At 37.1% G+C, this 22366-nt stretch overlaps 2 protein-coding genes across 3 annotated transcripts; both read left to right on the forward strand.

The window, feature by feature from the left end:
• Positions 1 to 8210: 8210 nt before the first annotated feature.
• Positions 8211 to 12452, forward strand: LOC111231058 (apolipoprotein D-like). Of its 2 annotated transcripts, none has more exons than XM_022758024.1 (5): positions 8211 to 8303; positions 8584 to 8721; positions 11344 to 11465; positions 11578 to 11663; positions 11805 to 12452. In XM_022758024.1, the coding sequence occupies exons 2-5, from the start codon at positions 8605 to 8607 to the stop codon at positions 12038 to 12040; spliced, it is 561 nt and encodes a 186-aa protein (XP_022613745.1). In that variant the 5' UTR covers positions 8211 to 8303; positions 8584 to 8604; the 3' UTR covers positions 12041 to 12452. The 2 variants fall into 2 exon arrangements, with proteins under 2 accessions (XP_022613745.1, XP_022613744.1); XM_022758023.1 differs by lacking the exons at positions 11344 to 11465; positions 11578 to 11663; positions 11805 to 12452 and adding exons at positions 9377 to 9498; positions 9611 to 9696; positions 9838 to 10485 and having other exon boundaries at positions 8212 to 8303.
• A 1745-nt stretch (positions 12453 to 14197) lies between these two features.
• Positions 14198 to 20368, forward strand: LOC111231158 (COP9 signalosome complex subunit 9). The gene is made up of 3 exons (XM_022758176.1): positions 14198 to 14378; positions 15459 to 15531; positions 19702 to 20368. The coding sequence occupies exons 1-3, from the start codon at positions 14283 to 14285 to the stop codon at positions 19737 to 19739; spliced, it is 207 nt and encodes a 68-aa protein (XP_022613897.1). The 5' UTR covers positions 14198 to 14282; the 3' UTR covers positions 19740 to 20368.
• The last annotated feature ends 1998 nt before the right edge of the window (positions 20369 to 22366 follow it).

The following is a 22366-nucleotide window of genomic DNA, read 5'->3' on the forward strand; positions in this document are numbered from 1 at the left end:
AACATTAGCAGAAAAAGTATGTGAAAAATTTGGAATTAAACATGGTTTCTGAGTAAAAATAATTTGTCATAAAATCGTTGACACGTTCAAAAATACTTATGTTCCTCCGCTGTAAACTGTTCCTTTTTTGTAATTTTAAAGTATCTTTGGCTGAGATTCCTTTTGGGGAAAAACAGTGTCAGTGAATGGACTGGAGTAAAGAATGAGATGATTACTACTATTACAAAGACCTGATAAAACCTTGATAAAAAAACCTTGCCATGGTGCCTTGTATATATTTGAAACAGATGTCCTCATTTGAAACAGAAGTGTGCCAGCTCTCACACTCCAAATACACAACAGTACTTTTCATGGAAACACAGAGAAAGAGGCTCGTTTATAGATAAGTGATCTAGACGAAGACTGCAGCTAATAATTAGATCTATAAAAGGCCCTCAGAAACTTCATGCCATTCCAAACACAGGTCTGTAGTGAATCACATACAGGTGAGGCAGAAGCTGCACCAATTTGACACTGTCCTCTCATAATCTATGCATTTGTGTTCATGTGCACGCTAACTGTTCTCTTCATTCCTAGTGATTTTCAAATGTAGTTTAGTCACTAGCTCTTGGAGCAGGAGACGCCTCCAGTAACACACTGTCTTTTTATCTCTGCATGGTTGTGGATAAAGATAAAGGCCATGCAGGTGATTTCCTTGACTCTTGCTGTCTGTCTCGCAGGCCAGCTGCTCAGTCTTGAAGTGTCGGGCAAATGTCCCAAGCCTGCTGCTTTCAGGCTAACTTTGATCTAACCAGGGTGAATACTTAAACCTTTATATATTTTGCTATTAATTAAAGTGCCGTGTACACTTACATCACATCTTCCATAAATTACCAACAATTCATTAAATAAGCACCTGGTGTTGCAACAATGCAAAATATTTGGTACCCAAAGAAGGTTTGTTTTTTCTTGTGTGTGTGAAATCGAAATTGATAATTTCTCTGCAGTATCTTGGGAAGTGGATGAGATCCAGAAGCTCCCACATCCTTCCAGAAGTGGTGAGTTTTCACCAAATTGAAATCTACAGCCTAAGATGTCCTGAAGTCATCTCGGTGGTCCTCAACATGCCTAGCATGCTGTGATAACATGGTATCTAAATGCCTACAAATTTTTAAGATTCGTGTTTTGCAGCATACAATTACTCACTAATGTGCCCTTGTCACATGTCCTTTGAAAATAAAAAATCATTCTACGCGCAAATGAAGTCCACATATGTACACCATTTTTTACATGCATTGCATGGGTGCAGTTTGGAATATCCTTGGTCATTGGATCACTGATCTTTAATCTGATCTTGCGTCTATGAAATTAGAAAATGTAAAATGGTTAGGATATACTAGTACACTAAATATACATACATCAAAAAACCATAAATACTCAACTAAATTGGATTTCTTTTTTGTTATTTCTATTACAAATAATATTCTTAGGAATAATGGAACCGTTAGTTTACTATTGCGCTCCGCCAAAGTCCAAGAACCCTACGCAGAGCCTGCCAAGCTGGAGTCTCCTACTGGGAGTTTAAAAGATGTCTCATCATTTACAAATATATTCATAAAACCTAACTCCAAGCTCAGGAAGTATTTGATATATTATATATATTAAATGAGTCATTTACTTGTGCACCTGAAATATTCAACAAGCAGTTTTGACTTCTTGTAAAACTTGTCTGCAGACCATCTCCCCCTAAAAAGGTCCCTACTGTGGTCTCTCCAATCCGATTATGCAGGAACACTTCTGTAAAGTTCTCTACAGCATTCAGTCACGAATAAGTCGGACTCTTGTTCCACAAGAGCTGACCTGGATCTCTGAGCAGGGAGAAACCACCCTGACTGCAGTGGAGACCATCGAGGAGCTGCACAGTCAATAACCGTCCCTCCACGGATCTAGGTTGTAGAGAAGATGGTTCCCCACCAACCAGGACGGGATTATAATTCCCCCATGAACCATTAAACAGAGATTCTCCTATTTCAGCCATACAACCAACTGCGAGATTACAGAAGGTACGACATGGACTATATGGCATTAGCTATGTGCAGTGTGTGGTAAAGCTTCGCTATTGTCCATGTTGTGCAAGTCAAAATGCAATAAACCTGTAGAAACAAAAAAATACTATGTTGTGTGTTTTGTGTTTTGACCTATCTATCTCAACTTACAAATGCAAAATAATATCTATATTAATGAGTACCAGCGCAATACCATTACTATAACTAATATTGCATTTCAAAAGACAATGTTTACACATTCACATTCAGTGACCAATACAAACGCCAAAATCTTCAAGTTAATTAATGAATATAACAGTGAGAGGGGGCATTTCATCCTCCAAAAGGACTCCTAACACTGAAATTGAGTTCCTTTTATTAATATAGAAAAGAAAAAAAAAAGTGTGATATTTCTTCCAGGTACAGAAATGAATACTAGGTTACTTAATGTTAATAAATACCACAAATAAATTTAAGTTTAACACTGTTGTGAGTCAATCTCGGGAAGTCATGAAACAGTCTATTTTAAACCACCCATGCTTTATTTGTTTCATTCTCATCGAGTACTTATTCTTTTTTTAAAATGTAGGTGGTCATCTTGGTTTCCATCTCAAACTTTAATCTGACTCATAAATATAGGTTGTTTGTCAATCATAATATTCAAAAGAAACATGAAAGCACAATGTTGATGTGATAGCAGGGAAGAATTTGAAGGGTTTAACAGCTAAAGGTCTTCTATACAAAAACAAATAATGGTGTTGATTTTTTTTAAAAGGTAATTGGTCGTTAATTTTCCACATTATTGTGGCCTTTAATATTATTTGATGGTTAACAATAATATAAATTCAGGGAAATGTTAGGAGACATGAAATAAAGGGGGAGGGGTTATGGGGGGTGAAAAAACCCAGGTTAAAAAAAAAAAAAATAGAATAAAAAAAAAAAAAAAAATCAGTTTCCAATACACAGTAGCATCAAAGCAGTCATTCAGCCAAGTTGATATGCTGTGAGTTTAAGAAATACGTTTTTAATTTTGTTGACTTAAGAGGAAACGTTAAGGTGGTTTGGTCAATTTTAAAAGAATCATGATTATGGAAATAATTCATATGCAATTCTTAAAATATTCATTAAAAAATATTGGAAAATATTCTTATTTGCTTTCTTGACAAGTGAAAGATGAGAAGATTGATATCACTCACTTATGTGTATGATTACTCTATAGCCAGCAGCTGGTTAGCTTAACTTAGCATAAAGACTAGGTGGAAACAGCTAGTCTGGTTCTGTTCAAAGGTAAGTTAGTGCTATCGGCTAAGAGGCACGCCAACAACAGCCATCTGTCAAACCACTAATTGTCATTTTTACACATTGGGCTTTGAATGCATGAGCAAAATCACATGTAAAGTTTTAATCAATGAGCTTTAGAGGTGTTGGTAGACAGCTGTTATCTTTGGACAGAGCCAGGGTAGATGTTTCTCCACTCTACGTTAAGCTAAGCCTTTTTTCTGCTAGTCGTAGTTTAGCCTCCTATTTTCTGAGCAAAATCTAAATTTTCTTAAGTAAGCCTTGATAAGAAAGTGAATAAGCACATTAACCACCTGCTTTCAGTAGAAGAATATTTCTCTTGGGGATTTTGTAAGAGCCACATTGAAAAGATAAATAATAATTGTTATAAAAATAATGATCAGGTATGGCTCTAAAGATGTTCTAAAGAGAACTAGAGTTGATGTGTCAGTGCTTACTAAAGCGCACAAAGGTGCAAAGACAGAAGTGGTTGTGTAAGAAGTGTTTGAATCGATCCTTTGTGGTCATGTTGTTGCAGTGAGAATGAATTCATACAGTTTCTAGTCATGATAAAGTGGAAGTTTACCTGAGAAGTGACCTCTGACCTTCCAATGTGATCCATTCTCAGGCATATTTGACCAAAACCATGAAAATAAAGGCATCTTATCTTTGTTAAAGGATAACTACATACTGTATCAGCTTAACCAAACATTCACCTCAGTCAGCTTGCTGATAACACTAACCAGCTTACACCATGAACCACTCATCCTTTGTTTCATGAATGGAAAGAGGGTAAATAAGGGTAACATCTTTAAAACATGGAATTAATTTAGTGTCATAATAGATATATGTTGATGGCCTTCCTTTAAAACATTAAGAACATGTTGAATGGAGCACGGCTTGCTTAAAACAGCACTGTGCTGAAAGAAAGAAACATGTTTAATATGCTTATAACTTTCTGTTTGAAATGTCACATTAAGTTTTTAATTTCATTAAATTTAAACCTGTTCAGGGAGTTGTACAACTTCCTGTATTCTTCATTTAGATTTGCTACAGCTGGATTCCCATTTTTGGGAAGATGTTGCATCAAACAGGAGCACTTTGCTCACTGGTGATGTCTTCAACACTCAGTTGTTGTTTAAGCCGTCAGAATGATTTTGCTGTCACTCGTGATGCTCTTGTTTGTGGTCTTGATCGGTGTTACTGTGTGCTGTTAAGTATTTCTGAAAGCACTACCACACTCTCTAATTTCCGTAATTTCTCCACAGCATGCACGTTGTAACATACTGTGACTATTAATGGGGGGGATTGTATTACAACTGTTCCACTCTAACCCTGATACAACTCTAACCCCAGACCAAGTTGTATTGAAGACATCATTTTAGTTTGACTGGATGTGAATCGCCAAATAAAATAACTCTCTTTTGGTCAAACTCAGTCAGCTCATTGTAATCCTCAATCAGTTTAGATGTTGTCCTACCCCAATCAAATTTCTCTGCAACTTCAGTAATAGTTAATGAAATTACTTATGTGACTTGTCCTTTTTCGACAACATTCTGTGGAAAACTATCGAGTCAGTTTAGGTGAAAGGTCACCGATGATGTTGTGACCTCTGCAGTCCCTCAGCAGCAGGAATTATTCCCAAGCTCTATGTATGTTACAGCACATCTGAAGACATTTTCCCTTCCACATGTTGCGTGACCCCATGCTTAGCGGTATGTAAGTCTTTACTGTAGCTGTCACATATTACATATTACATTATTTGACAACACTGTTTGTGTTCATGGCACATACACACAAAATATTTTGTCTTAATAAACCAAAGTGTAGCACACTAACTCTAGTCATGTCAACATACTGAAACTCAGAGCACAGCTAACTTGAACATTGAGGCCAGCCCTCTGGCGCCACCCAGGGGCAAAATCCTACACTTGTAGTAAGGATTAAAGCTTCTCTGGTAAGTGTTTTTCTATCACCAGCAGATCAATTAACTATGTAAAGTGTTGCACATAGTGACAAACGACCTGACCCTATAGTTAACCTCTACTCAGACTGTTTTAGTGTCTTTCAGCTTGACTTTGATGTTTAGGTTCACTCTCACTGCTCTACAAACACACGGGTAAAGACTGACTGACTCTTGAACATAGTGGAGCATTAATCTGCTCAAGAGCTACATATTTCCCTCGGGAGTTGGTTGAAACCAAAAATAGTTTAAAAAAGAGTAAATATTGAACTTGGACCAGAAACATGACACCAAATAAATGATAGTGTTGCCTTGTATTTTCTGGATGTGTATGGATAAGTAAATAGGTAACTAACATGTTGGCAACTTTATAAAGTGTTAATATGTAACTGTTGTGTTATAGTTCGTTGTGCTGCTCTCAAGTCAAAAACTCAATTAATGCAGGTTTCAGACTTTCCCCGAGCATGGCTTGGCTTGGCTGGTTAAGTTTGAAGTTTTCAGACAGAAATCCAAGAATAAAAACTAAACTGTGGGAAATAAAGTGCAGATAAGAGACAAAAAGAGAAGCCAGCCTCCATGTGATAAAATATGGAAACAAAACTATTACAAAACAAGTATATGGGCCAAGTTCTTTGCTGATATGTTCAAGTCTAACAGATTCTACATTCTACTGTTTAATATTCCTTACTCTTTTGATATTTTTCACTGTCTAACAGCAAATATGCCATTGTGATTTGTTCTGTCCTTGATCATCCACTGACCAGTCGAGCTTATCCAGGGAAAAACCTGGTGCCTCTGCTTTAACCAGGCTTTGATGTATCTGGGTGCATCTAATAAGTCAGTCCTCTGTGAAGTGTTATCAACTGGAAATTGAACCTTCTGATCTTTTTCTTCTTTAATTTAACCTTGTTTGTAGCCATGGGGCTTTGTCTGGAAGCAGACAGGATTTAATTGGACACTCTTAAACTGCTGGGTTAAAAAATAATCCAACTTTAACCCCAATGCTGGGTAACTATGAGACAGACCACATGCTAGGTTGGTTTGACCCAAGTGCTGGGTCTTACCATTTACCTGGTCTCTGCATTTTGTAAATTCTCAACCATGTTGGTCCCCATATGTTAATTACACACCAGTCACTTGCATTTGCAATATAGCTGACATTTAAGTTATCAAGTTAATTTTGTGGAAGTATCAAACTGCAAGGTCCAGGTCAAAACCTAGTATGTGGCTGGACCACATATGGACAATGTGCAAATTTGAGGCTATAGTTGAAAACTGTTGTGGAATTGCTGACATCATCATGTCCTAATTGCATTATGCCTATGTCAGCCAATTATTAATGGCCAAATAAGCAGTGAAGGTTACTGACACTTTGATCTTAGAATCATTGTTTGTTGTCTTTTTAACCAGATATTGTAATTAGGGCCAATTTAAGGTTACTGACATTTCATCACATTGCATTCACTTTGATTATTACTACTACTATCTACATTTTAGTAGGCAATGCTCGCAGGTATAGTGTAACTGTCACTGTTTCATTTCATATCAATATTAAATTTGTGATGTCTAGGTTTAGCACTATTTAATTTTCTGTTAAAATTAAATTCACAGAAGCCAATCATAGTAGCAAAACTTTTTGAAAACTTTTCATTTTAACAGGAAATTTGATTTAATGGTCAAATATTTCTTTGATTTTTTTTCCCATTTCATCTTCTCAATAGATTTTTGATGACCAAATTACCATTTTAATGACTTTTTCAGCTGCAAAAGAAACCCTTACAACCCCTGCAGCATGAGCAACCCAACAGTGTTTACAGTATCCCAAACCAACCAGAATTATGACCCAGCATAATCAACCCAACAATGTGTGCAATGACCAGGTTTCTTCAGCTTTTCCTTAACACGGAAGCGCTGCCAAATTTTTAAATAGAGGATAATGAATTTTTGTGTAAATAGATTAGGTTGGCACTAGTTCAGCCCTTACTCTGATATCGTCCCAACTTACTTTAACCTAAATGCAATCTACCATTTTAAGAAAATCAGAAAAATAGACCAACTGCAGCAGCAACAGCAGCAGTATATAGTTTTATATTTGTGTAGTTTCACTGAGATGGATTCTCTCTTTTTCAGGAAAACTTTAATCACACTCACTCAATTACACACTCACACACTTGGAAGCTGCTCAATACAACCACAGTCTGACCTGCTGGCCACTGAGCGAATGAAAAGTCAGGAGATCAACACAAATGAATGTCTGCAGAGGTCGAGGAGATGTGTCATTCTGAACCACAAATGTCAATCTGTTGGTGGTGCTTGAGGAAAAGTCAGAGGATCGCCAGAGCTTTTACAACTCATCCTGAGCATGAATACCTGTACAGAATTCAATGGTAATATGTCCAATAGTTGTTGAGATATTGCAGTCTGGACCAAAGTAGTGGATCAATCGCCATTGCCATCCCTTGAGCCTTAGTACTGTTAGGGCAAAAAGGTTTACAGCCCTGATCTGTCAATGGGGCAGTAAGCTATAGTGATGTGAACATGACTAAATATTATTGAATTAGATCAAATCTAATTCATTTAGTCATTTACTTTGTATAACCAAATAGGACATGTTATTTTGTAGGTTTGAAAATAAACTAAGGCATCTACTTTCCTCAACTTTAAAAAGGCATTCATTTATTAAGATGCTGTTTGTGTCTAGAGACATGAAGACACTGTGCAGCTTTGTAACCTGCAAGCCTCCTCAAGAAGTCCTCAGATATTCAATGGAAACATAAAAAAAAAAATCCACATTCCTGCGCATCTGAGGCAGGGAAACACCCAGATTGTTTTATATCATTTCTACTGGTATGTCCCCCATGACTCCAATTTCGCTAATAGTTCACTTCATGTCTGAAATAAGGCTGGCTCCACACAAAGACACCCATTGATGACACAGAGGAGCAGTACTGCAAAACCTCGGAGAGCAACGTCTCTAATTCACATACCAGGATTTGTCCAAGGAAGAGAACATATATCTGAACCACAAGGCCACGGGGGTAAGAAAAGATATTTGGTGATGTATTTAATAATAAAATAACAAAACAGATCACTGAAGATCATTAGAACACTGTGACAATGACAAATAATGTTTGTTTGCCTTTGACTTGTTTTGCTTTTAATAATGCTGTGAATGCATTGTTATGCTTTTCAGTGGTTACTCTGCTTATATCTTGACTTTTTATGTCACATTTCTGCTGCCTGTTGCCTTATTTACACATCGATTTAATGTTTTCACTCTGCAATTTTCAATTTGTGACCTCTTTATTATTTTTGCAGGTAACGAAGGCCTGTCTCACTATGAAGTTATCTCTTGCTCTGGTCTTTGCATTCGTTCTCCCGCTCATTAGGGCTCAGGTGCCCCACTGGGGACCATGTCCAGAACCGGCCGTTCAACCTGAGTTCAACCTCAAACAGGTACAAACAGCATATACTATGATGTTGTATTTAATTTTCATTCAATAGGAAGTAGCCATTAATAATTATACTTCTATCTTACCATTGTTTAAAAACAATCTTAAAGACCAGTGGTGGATGAAGTATTCAGATCCTTTACTTACATGAAAATGGCAATACCACACTGTAAAACTACTCAATTAAAAATAAGTAGTCTTTTTATTATATGAGTCCTGCATCCAAAAAATTACTTCAGGTAAAGGTACAGAAGTACTATCAGCTAAAAGTACTTGAAATATTACTAGTACTCTAAAAAAGAGCAGGTTAAAGTAAAGTGTCATCAGATTATCATTATGGGTTTTTTAATGTGTAAGGAGCATTTTACTATTATAGTTTGTCAAAGGGGAGCTAATTTAAAATACTTAACACACTGTTGAGTATTTGACTCTGTAAGGATGCATCATCTTTCATAAGATAAACTCTTTTTTTTGTGTTTATGTTAAACCTGAACCTGCGTCGTAAATAAGTGTAATTGTTTCAACACTGGTAAAGAATAAGTTTGATAAGGCACCTACCACACGTTTTACAGAAGTCACTACAGTATGTAGATTTATTCATAGTCTCCACTCACAGTGCTCTAAATTGTCTTTGAACTTGTGTGTTTTTGCCCTCACAGTTTATGGGGAGATGGTTTGAAATTGCCAAGCTGCCGGCCCAGTTTGAGAAGGGCCGATGCATTGAAACCAATTTCACTATGAGGACAGACAACTCCATCCGAGTGGTCAGCTCTGAAATACTGTGAGTCCTACCTGCAATTTCTTTGTGCAAATGTGGAGTAACGAGGTGATATTTGCATGGTGTGTATTTTCCTTAAACCCAACATGAAATTTGACTGTCTCGGATGAAACAGAAAAGGAGAGCTGAGGAAAATTGAAGGAACTGGAGTCATAGAGGATATGAAGAATCCAGCCAAGCTGGGAATAAGTTATTCCTATGGTGAGCATGACTACATTTGCTATAGTTCTGACAGTAACCACCACTGTTAAGCAAATTAATTTGTAATGTTAGTGGCTTTCTCCAGGAGAAAACATTTCAGGCGCTCTTGATCTGATCTTGTTTTGTATACCTTCACTGCAGTCCTGCCCTACTCCCCTTACTGGATCCTGTCCACTGACTACGTGAACTCAGCCCTGGTGTATTCCTGCACGGACATCCTGAGGCTCTTCCACGTTGACTTTGCCTGGATCCTGGGCCGAACACGAACCCTGCCGGACTCCACTGTCGAGAAAGCCAAGGAGATCTTTGCCACCAACAACATCGACGTGACCAGGATGATTGCCAGCAGGCAGCAGGGCTGTGACAAAACTCTCTGAGCAGCAATGGAAATGCAACACAAGATGGCACTGTTGGTGATAAGGAGGGAGAAGATGAGTCCATCTTCGACTAATATTTTATGGTGATTGTTACCACGAGGGTAGACTCAACTCTGTTGCTCAGTTTGTGTATATGTAGAACAGAGTTTTTCATTCTTTTTAAGACAATAAAAACATTTACAAAACAAAATAACTGCATTCATATACTGTGCATTATAGTAAGTAGTTTATAAAAGCATAAATGAATACTAAATCATAGTTTACCCACCTTTTTATTTAACACATCATCACTGGTTGTGATGTTACAATAAGTAAGAGTAATGTTCTGCAGTGAAGCTGTTCATTTTGTCATCATGAAAAAATATGTTATTTCATTTGTAATATAAAGTGGGAATAAATGGTATTGAGTCAATCTGATGTTTATACCACAAAGTGGAAACATAAAGCATCTACTTAGAGTAAATAAAAGCCAGTTAGACTTATCACATGTGATCTTCACTTACCACTCAAACACAATTTTGATGTAAAAGTACTGTATGTAAGTCAGTATAGAAAACAGGATTCCCACAGAAATTGGGATTTGAGCTGCACTGATGTGTTGTTTATTCATTTTTTTGATAATTTGGCTACAAACATTTAATGGTTGCAGTTTCCAGAAATTGCAATTTTTCTGCTTTTCCTAGCGGTATCATTATAGTAAATTGAATATCTTTGTGCTTTGGACCGTAAATCAGTCAAAACAAGACACCTGATGACATCAGCTTGGGCTTTGAGGAATTGTGGTGGGTTCACCTTTGCAACATTTAACGTGATGAACACATGAATCTATTAGTAGTTATAATTTTATAATATAATACATATTATTCTGAAAATGTCTATTCTCCATAAGGGGTGCCTTTGCTTGTGGTACTTCATAAGTATATTTCGATGCTAATATTCTAGTACGGTAATTTTGAATCCATGACTTTTACTTGTAACAGAGTATTTCTACACTGTGGCAGTGGTACTTTCCCTTCAGTAAAGGAAAGAATCATCAGACCACAAGAATCAATATGATCAACAAGGAACTATATAGGCTACTTATACATAATATATATATATATATATATGTATATATATATGTATATATATATATATATATATAACATCCAAATACGAAATCTTTCCAGGCTGACAGCAGATATCTAGAATCCTCCCCGAATAATGTAAACTGGATGTTCAAACAAACAAACAAACAAACAAACAAACNTGTGTGTTTTTGCCCTCACAGTTTATGGGGAGATGGTTTGAAATTGCCAAACTGCCGGCCCAGTTTGAGAAGGGCCGATGCATTGAAACCAATTTCACTATGAGGACAGACAACTCCATCCGAGTGGTCAGCTCTGAAATACTGTGAGTCCTACCTGCAATTTCTTTGTGCAAATGTGGAGTAACGAGGTGATATTTGCATGGTGTGTATTTTCCTTAAACCCAACATGAAATTTGACTGTCTCGGATGAAACAGAAAAGGAGAGCTGAGGAAAATTGAAGGAACTGGAGTCATAGAGGATATGAAGAATCCAGCCAAGCTGGGAATAAGTTATTCCTATGGTGAGCATGACTACATTTGCTATAGTTCTGACAGTAACCACCACTGTTAAGCAAATTAATTTGTAATGTTAGTGGCTTTCTCCAGGAGAAAACATTTCAGGCGCTCTTGATCTGATCTTGTTTTGTATACCTTCACTGCAGTCCTGCCCTACTCCCCTTACTGGATCCTGTCCACTGACTACGTGAACTCAGCCCTGGTGTATTCCTGCACGGACATCCTGAGGCTCTTCCACGTTGACTTTGCCTGGATCCTGGGCCGAACACGAACCCTGCCGGACTCCACTGTCGAGAAAGCCAAGGAGATCTTTGCCACCAACAACATCGACGTGACCAGGATGATTGCCAGCAGGCAGCAGGGCTGTGACAAAACTCTCTGAGCAGCAATGGAAATGCAACACAAGATGGCACTGTTGGTGATAAGGAGGGAGAAGATGAGTCCATCTTCGACTAATATTTTATGGTGATTGTTACCACGAGGGTAGACTCAACTCTGTTGCTCAGTTTGTGTATATGTAGAACAGAGTTTTTCATTCTTTTTAAGACAATAAAAACATTTACAAAACAAAATAACTGCATTCATATACTGTGCATTATAGTAAGTAGTTTATAAAAGCATAAATGAATACTAAATCATAGTTTACCCACCTTTTTATTTAACACATCATCACTGGTTGTGATGTTACAATAAGTAAGAGTAATGTTCTGCAGTGAAGCTGTTCATTTTGTCATCATGAAAAAATATGTTATTTCATTTGTAATATAAAGTGGGAATAAATGGTATTGAGTCAATCTGATGTTTATACCACAAAGTGGAAACATAAAGCATCTAATTAGAGTAAATAAAGGCCAGTTAGACTTATCACATGTGATCTTCACTTACCACTCAAACACAATTTTGATGTAAAAGTATTGTATGTAAGTCAGTATAGAAAACAGGATTCCCACAGAAATTGGGATTTGAGCTGCACTGATGTGTTGTTTATTCATTTTTTTGATAATTTGGCTACAAACATTTAATGGTTGCAGTTTCCAGAAATTGCAATTTTTCTGCTTTTCCTAGCGGTATCATTATAGTAAATTGAATATCTTTGTGCTTTGGACCGTAAATCAGTCAAAACAAGACACCTGATGACATCAGCTTGGGCTTTGAGGAATTGTGGTGGGTTCACCTTTGCAACATTTAACGTGATGAACACATGAATCTATTAGTAGTTATAATTTTATAATATAATACATATTATTCTGAAAATGTCTATTCTCCATAAGGGGTGCCTTTGCTTGTGGTACTTCATAAGTATATTTCGATGCTAATATTCTAGTACGGTAATTTTGAATCCATGACTTTTACTTGTAACAGAGTATTTCTACACTGTGGCAGTGGTACTTTCCCTTCAGTAAAGGAAAGAATCATCAGACCACAAGAATCAATATGATCAACAAGGAACTATATAGGCTACTTATACATAATATATATATATATATATATGTATATATATATGTATATATATATATATATATATAACATCCAAATACGAAATCTTTCCAGGCTGACAGCAGATATCTAGAATCCTCCCCGAATAATGTAAACTGGATATACAAACAAACAAACAAACAAACAAACAAACAAACAAACAAACAAACAAACAAACAAACAAACAAACAAACAAACAAACAAACAAACAAACAAACAAACAAACAAACAAACAAACAAACAAACAAACAAACAAACAAACAAACAAACAAACAAACAAACAAACAAACAAACAAACAAACAAACAAACAAACAAACAAACAAACAAACAAACAAACAAACAAACAAACAAACAAACAAACAGCAACTTCTGCTCATCACCAATGAGAAATAGTCGTCTAAGTTCATGAGTCACCATGGCAACAACAAGCTTGTCACAGATGTGTTCATCACTTTTTAGTGTCCCCCTGGAAACATTTCTTTTGTAGTGTTTTTAAATTGCAGAAGGTCACATATTCACGGAGTTGTTACCTCAATATCTTTAATCAGTTTGTCAACTTCAGCGAATACAGGAGGTCTGCTCCGCGGTCCGCGGTGACCCCGAACTCTGGTGCCGCCCTTCAGAAATTAGGTCCTGCATCCACATACTGTGGTTTGACCGATCCTTTAGTGGCAGAGATGAACAAAAACACGGTGTATTTTGTGTATTTCTCATCAAATTCTCTCAGATACACTGCTAATCTGGTGTGGCGTCAGTTGAAAATAAAGTAGGAGACAAAGGTTCCGCTGCTTATATGTAAACATCTTATTCCGTAAAGCAATTTAACAACAGCTGTCGGGTAAACGGAGTGGGGTAAAAAGTGAAATATTTCCCTCTGCAGTGGAATATATATGTAAAATAGCATAAAAAATAAAGAAAGTACAAATGTGTATTTCAAGTAAAGAGCTTGAGATAATGTGGTGGGTTACTTCCCACTTCAGGTATTAAATGAATGAAGACTATTTTATCCACGAAAGCAGCGGAACCTTTGTGTCCTGACTTGACTTTCCTGTCGGATTTATTTTCAAACCAGATTAGCTGTGCAGCTCATGGTGTAGCTTCTGTAGCTGAGAGAGCTGGATACAAATTTGACAATAACAATTTATCTATGCCACTAAAGGATCAGTCAAACTCAACTGCCATGAAACCAGCAGTGGATGAGATGTTCCCTGAAGGCGCCGGACCGTACGTGGATCTGGATGAGGTGTGTTAGCCTGCTAGCTAATTCATGATATTAACAATGAATTAGGCAGCTGTATTAACCAGCTTTCTGCCTTTGTTATAACCCTTTCTTACAGCCTAACACTTCACCAGCTACTTAATGTTAACTTAGCTAGAAGTTACGGTTAATAACTAATAAGTTTACACACGCTAACGTCAATGTTTATTTTTTCTCAGACGGACGTTAAGTTAAGTTTTCTAGTAAGTTTTATATTAGCGTTGATGTATTTGTAAGTTAATCTAACAAATAAACTGTCTAACTGTTAACTGTCAGTATGACTTATCACGATGTAATGTTAAATAAACCAATATATAAACACAATAAACACTCACCAGCACTTAATTAGGAACACTATATGATACTAATACAGGGTTGGGCCTCTCTTTGCTCTCAGAACAGCCTCAGTTCTGTGATGTTGGAAACTTTCCTTTGAGATTCTGCTCCATGTTGACATGATTGCAGCACATTACATCTGTAGATTTGTCAACTGTACATTCATACTGCCAATCCTCTGTTCTTCCACATCCCAGAAGTGTTCTACTGGATTCATATTCATGCTGGAAGTAGCCACTGGAAGATGGTAAATTGTGGCCTTGAAGGAATGCTCACTGCGGCAACAATACTCTGACAGGCTCTGGCATTCAAACCATGATTGATTGGTATTGAGGGGCCCAGAGTGTTTTTAGAAAACACTCCCACCACCAGCAGCCTAGACTTTTCACACAAAGGCAGGTTGGGTTGATGGATTGCTTTGTAAAATAATTAATAGATAAGACTATAAAAACAGATGAGAAACTTTGTGTAAAAAGTTGCCTTTTCGATTGATGAGCTGCCTGCAGGTTAGGATGAAAACAGGAAGTTGCAGCAGCATAAATAAAAGGTGGTGATTTAAAAATATGGTCTTTGCACCCTTTTGTTTGATCACAGCAATATTATGAGTATTTTTTCTAAACAGACTCTATGAAATAGGCAGTTTTTTTGTGGTTGTCCTGCCAGTAAGCTGCTGGCTGGCTTTCTTAGGTTAAATTTGTTCCTGTCAGCTGCATGTTTGTTCTCTGGCAGGCTGGGGGAAGCACAGGACTGCTGATGGATCTGGCTGCCAATGAAAAGGCAGTTCATGCAGACTTCTTCAATGGTAAAGATTTTTTTCACATTCTTACAACTTGCCATGCGTTACCTTCACACCTGACAAACTGAGATTCTCAAAAATGACTGAATTGGTTTGAACACCACATTGAAATGCTGAGTTAGGTCATTGTAACCACATCCCACTCAACGCATACCACTGGCTTCAACCCGTGTATCTATGTTTAAAAGGATAATATAACCACCGACGGTTCAATATGACTAAGTAATCCACTTGTAACGATATACTGTGATATAATCATGATTCACCTCAGATATAGTGAGATTTTTTGATACATGAATTCAGTTGAATGACCACGGTAGTAAAATGAACGTTTACATTAAATGTTAAGAGCAAAAAACCTCTAAAATGTTTTTTACTGCCGCAGCAACAGCACAGCAGCGATTTATAGAACGTTTTGGTTTTTTCTTGATGACAAATTTTAATCCAAACGTTGCCAACTGCATCAGCATCATCTGTCTAAATCCAGGATTTCAGCAACACTGTATGAGCGCATTTCCTTGTAAATGTATTAGTTCACCATTTCAGTCATTACTTTCCACCAGGAGGAGTTTGGGACTAGTGTTGCTAATGCTGATGTTACTACCAGCAGGAGAGGGCTGTGTCACACACAAATACACAAGCCTCTACACTCAGTCCAGGCCGTTAAGTATTTGGACAGGTACACATTTATTGTTCTTCAGGCTCTGAGCTTCAGCACATTCAGTTGGCAATAAAATAATGGCTACCACATTAAAGTGCCAAGTCTCCACTTTAATTTGAGTAGGTTTATGTCAATATAGAAAGAACGGTGTGTGAGATATAGCCTTTTTAAGACATAGTGCCCGCATTTAATGAAGCCTTAAACTTTGGGCATTATGTGTTAAAGACCACAGACACTAGTTAGTTACTTACTTATTTTCCCAGAGTTGGATTTTGGCAGCTCTACAGATCGCAGAATTTGAATCTGATGTGTGAATTTGAATCAGCATACTAGAGGCTGTATCTCTTACTTTGGTGACAGCTGTGGCTGGATTTGCGTTGTCTGTCTGTCCCATTCTTGTGAACTCGATATCTTATAAACCCCTCAAGAGAATTTCTTTCCTTTTGGCTCAAGGATGAACTCATTAGATTTTGGTGGTCAAAGGTCAAGGTCACTGTGGCCTCACAAAACACGATAAATAAAGAACTCATACGCTAATTTTGACACAATTTAACACAATTAGGATAATCTAATAGGATAAAATGATGATTTGATGACATTTTATATCTGGTCAAAGTTCAACTTCACTGTGACATCATAATGTTCTGCATAAACAGTTCTGGCCAATATTCAATGCTGTAACTGTGGAACAGAGGGGCAGATTGTGAACATATTTTCTGCAACTTGACCGGTTGGTGGAAGCATACAACCGTGAGGCCGTGATTCTAGTTTTGAAAAGGATTAATTTTACCCCCCCCCCAGACAGAACCTTACAGCACTTTGAGCTGTTACGATCCTCTTCACGCGTTTCACAAATACAAGTATCAGTGTAAGTTATGTTTGTCTGTCAGGTAAGTTAAAGTGAACTTAGGGGTCTGTTATCTTCAAATAGGAGATTGTCAGTCAGAGCAGATTGAATCTATTAGCACATGATGTTCTTTCACCCCTGGGCGTCAGTACACTGCTGCTTCCACAGCAGGAAACTTCTTTACTGCCCCCCAAAACATTCCTTGTGCCCCACCCCCCTTTTACAAACTGTGGTTTATAATGTAGTGTGATCTCTGTCCCGAGGCGTTGCTACATCAAACAGCCACAACTTCTTGCCATGTGCGACACAAATTCCACGCAGACTTCTCAGCAGGAGCTCTGTGGATGGGCTTTGAATGAGGCTCATTTAGGGTGGCAGCCTTTATCCCTCTTCTGATGGCGATGTGTACCACTTAACTGTCTCTAGCCTCATTGGAAGCAGCTCCCAATCCCCTGGCCTACATTTGTAAAGGGATTTTAAACGTTCATTCATTTAAACAATCAGAGCCACACTCTCTTAATTATTTCACAGTCACGGAAATAAAGCTGCTGTGACAGTTTTTGTGAATGCGTGTTATTCCACACTGCTGAGAAGTATTCAGGTTACAGCAGTTTTGTGTGAAAATTACTTTATTGAGTTTAGGTCTACTTCTAAATGGCATTTACCTACTAGACTGATTTGAAACTGCATTCTCACTAAGATGGTATGAAAAGTAAATCATACACTTAGCCTTTTGGGAATGATGTGTATAACCAGTGTGGGCTCATATTCATTCATTTTTCCTCCATGGTTTATTGTAGGAGTGGCTGGTACCGACAAAGTCATATAATCACTATATATATTGTATAAATATATCTATTTATATTGTGACATCGATATATATCATGATTAAATAATTTTCAGGAAAATCCTCTGAGAAACTGCCACAAAGCAGCTCTTCTCCTTTACTTGTAACATTCCCCTAAATGTGACTCCTAAATGAAAAACATTGTTCCAGCAGTTACAACATGGCATAATGAGTTGTGTTCAACTGAAGGTACCTGTCTTTCATTGTATGTAATGTGTTTTGTTTTTGTGTGAAAAGGCTTTAATTAGGCTCAAAACGCTATTTTCCATTTTGCACTGTTTGTGTTGTCTGTGTCCATGACTTCTGTGTTTTGTATGTTTGATGACATGTTTGAAAACAGCACTTTGTGTACAAATAGGACAAACAGACAACACATATTCAGAGCAAATTCCTGTGGGCAGACTGCACACTATGTGCTCTCTATGTGGACTGAATACAGACTTTTCAATAGCGAGTGAGCAAACTTTATTTACATTAAACAATAGAGCATTATTCACATTTACATGTAAGTGTAGGAAGATGACTCAAAATGTCTTCTTACATTTTTAAAGCTTTATCAGCAGCCCACTTGCACACATGGACATTTTGGGCTGTGCCTCTCTCATCGTGTGTGTGTTAGCCAGGTGTCTGTGATTATGTTATGTACTTAATGTATATGTGAGTTCAGCAGATTCTTGCTCTCAGCTGGTAGCACCCTAAAGGATCTGAAGAAATCCGATCTTTACTTTGTTTGGACCAGTATTTTAACTTTTTATTGAAGCAGAAACAGTTCAGAAACAGAAAATCTGCATGTCAAGTCATTTTTCAAGAAAAAATGCCAAAAGTTAACCTGGTTCTAGATTCTCAGTTGTGAGGATTTGCTGCTTTCTTTGTGTTATGTGACCATGAGCTGAATAATTTTGGGTTTAGAAACATCACATTGGGCTTCAGGGATTTATGTGGGGTATTTATTGTTCAGTATTTTCTGACACTTCATAGATCAATGAAAAAAAAAGAAATCCAGATTAATGAGTGAAAACAATTGCTAGTAGTTGTCATTAATTACTTATCTGATTAATTAATTGTTGTTCCTAGTAGTGCCATGGTGAAAAATGCCCATAATAATTTTCTGTAGCCCATGGGGATGTATTCATATTACTTGTTTTCTTTGATCAACAGTCCAAAACCCAAAGATACTCTGTTTACTATCTTATATGTAGAAGAAATGCATCAAATTCTGCATCAACTTTCTGCATTTTTGCTTGAAAAATGACTAAAACGAATAATTGATGATCAAAATAGCTGCCAATTAATTTGCCAGTGTTAGAAGTGTTGATTTGATTCTTATAACAAAGAATATAAAAAGAGCCATATCTAAAAAGGCACCGTCAATGAAAAGAGCAATAGGGTTAGTAACCCTAACCCTAAATGTGTCTCCTTGTATGGCACAAGACAGGGATTGGCTGAATACCTACTGAATGGTATAACATTCATTAAAAAAATGTAAGCATATTTTCCTTTAAGTTGGATTTAGTGAGTGTTAAAATGCAGTTTGCCTGCAACAGAGAATGTGGCACATATTATCAAGCATGTTCATACAGTTCTCCCGCTGACCTCTGACCTCACAAACTGCCAGACCCACAGGAAGGCCACGCTGCAGACCCCTCACCAAATGCATTCCCAGATCCTTTTACTTTTATCACCCTTCACCCCTTCGACCCACCCAACGCTTTATGAGAAAATGCTCAGCTTGCAGAAACGTTTGAAATACAGCCGTAGTTTTGTTGTCCAGCTGTTATGTAAGTTTAGTGTAATCATGGTGTTGTTGTTTTCCTTCCACAGATTTTGAAGATCTGTTTGATGACGAGGACATCCAGTGAGAGAGACATGTCAACATGTCCTCGAGGGAATGATGGATGATATTCACACAACTCCACACCACATTTTTTTTGTGGAAAGCAAACCAGCCATTTACTGTCTAATGACATACAATTTCCTTTCATAGTTGTCCTAGTTTCAGGCTTTTTTAAAACATCCTTAAAAAGTCGTCACCGGTTCCAGATGTTGTGAAATTCTTGAGATCCCAAGGATTCCTATATATATGGTATGTTAAAATTATGAGCTTGTATCGTGGTCATGTCTTTGACTGCTTCTAAACTGGATTGCAGGTTTCAGTGTGCTGGAGAACACCTGTTAGGAACGTAATTATACATATGATGGGCAGAGGCTCTGTATGCTGTCGCCCTTAAACATGCTGCAGATGGTATATGATAAATGATGGCCTGCTAAAATAGCTTAAATTATTTATATGGCAGTGTGTGATAGTCACATATGCTCTGTGTTTGGTTTTATACCAGTGTCTCCTGTTACGTCATAAATTTGTACATATGTGTACAGTAGTCACGCAACTACACTTTATATTTTTGTGATGAGTATATATGTGACTGGTTCCAACTCAATAAATAGCACTTTGTATATATGAAGCATTAAGTGCATGTGGATTTGCTTGATTCATGTTTTAAAAATAACAGGGCATTTTATTTGTTGTTTTTCTAGATTCTGAGGAATCTAGAAGATGCTTTACATTAAAAAGTTTTAAGATTTAAAAAAAAAATTGTACAAACTTAAGTCAGGGTTAAAGAGCAGATAATACTATCTCTCACCTCTCAATTATTTATACCAAGCTAATTAAATTAGAAAGAAAGTGACATAATTAGTCATAAAAGTGTTCTAATGTAATGCATCATAGCGCTTTCCTCTGAAGACCAGTCTGATCAGTTTACAGTGTATTTACAGTAGCTCTTCTGAAGTTGTTGGTCATCACATGCAAATGTAGTTTTTCTAAGCACTTGGCTACGAAATCAAAAGTTATGTTTTCTTTGGAACAGTACAGTGCTCAAAAAAAGTGAAACTTTAACATTTTATGACAACTGGGCAGACTCCATCGCGTGACGAAGAGCATGTGTAGGGATGAAACAATAAACTAATCTGCAAATATTTTGATTATCATTAAATCATTTGTAATTTTCAAGGAAAAAAATACCCACAAATTTGACGATTTGCTGCTTTTCTTTGTCGTAAGTGCTGGAAACCGGTTGTTGTTTGGACAAAGAAAAACATTTGAAAAAACAACCTCAGTCAAATTGTAATGGGCATTTCTCACTATTTCCTGACATTATATAGACCAAACAATTAACAGATGAATTGAGAAATTGTTTCTGATTATTATCAATAATTATCAGCTGTGGCCTTAATTGAAAGCTCCAGGGAAGTGTTGGTCTAAGAATGAACTTTTTACCTCAGATTTTCTATGTACTTTAGCCTACATTTGTTATTTCATCATATGGGAAAATTGTTTTTATTGTGATATTTATTTATCCAGTTCTTTACTGAGCCGATAATAGGGTTAACTATAAGACTATTAAATTGTTCCATTACAGCCAAATCTTTAAACTACAGGATATCAGTTTATTCCAGGAATGTGAAGTACAGAATGTGAAAGCTAATCTGAGGAGCCTAAAGCATCAGGCGCCACTGAGTGTGATAAAGTGCAGCCAATACACAAAATAAGATATGGGAAGAGCATTATACAGAAAGCAATACTTACCTCATATATGAGAAAGCCTGCAGAGTTTTTGCAGTAAAATGTTGTGAGTGCTGTTGGCATCTGCAGCTATCAGCCGAGCTAGACAGCACACAGACTGCTGTCTGTCTGGAGATTACATCACCACTTTGTAAAAAGCCTGCTTCAGAAATGTTGTCTACAGAACACGTGAGAGAGACATCTAGCTTATGCTTTGCAACATGTTATTTTTCATCCTCAGTTTGTCAGTAAGGTAGATATGATCAAGTATTTACTGCATAATGAGAGACTCCCTCGGTATCAGTGCCAATGAGAGAGCTGATCTGAAGGTCAATAATATTTACAGTTTTGAGCGAGAGGATATTGAGGTTTTATTACTATTCAGCACAAGTTGTGGACTGATAAGCCTCTGAAGAGCACAAAATGCTAACTGCAGGTTTTTAAAAGCTTGCTGTACAGATTCAGCAAAACAGAGAACTGTGCTGTCAGCACAGACATGTCCAACAGTTATTTACAAGACAATAGTATTAATGACACAACACACACACACACACACACACACACACACACGCACACACACACACATAAAAACAACAAACAAAAAACTCTTGATAGTGTAACCGGCAGTACACAGTCCTTTATGATCGGGTTTACAACATGAAGCACAGGCTCAAGGATCAGGGCCAATAAACAGAGGTGTCTGTAATCGCAGGAAATAATCAACTATTAAAAAGTCATGATTAGCCTCTAAAAGGCGCAATATAACTTTTAAATCTGTAAAGGCACAGAAATAATTCTTTCTGCAGAATTAAATCCCAACTGTGAAATGCTTCAACAAATTCTGGGTGTGCAGGACAGATTAGACAAGAACAGGCTATCATTTATATTTCATTTACAAGACTAGGAGTTTACAGCTAGGCTGTA

The sequence above is a fragment of the Seriola dumerili genome, unplaced genomic scaffold, assembly GCF_002260705.1.
Source record: "Seriola dumerili isolate Sdu_G_001 unplaced genomic scaffold, Sdu_1.0 BDQW01000291.1, whole genome shotgun sequence".
Lineage (NCBI taxonomy): Eukaryota > Metazoa > Chordata > Actinopteri > Carangiformes > Carangidae > Seriola > Seriola dumerili.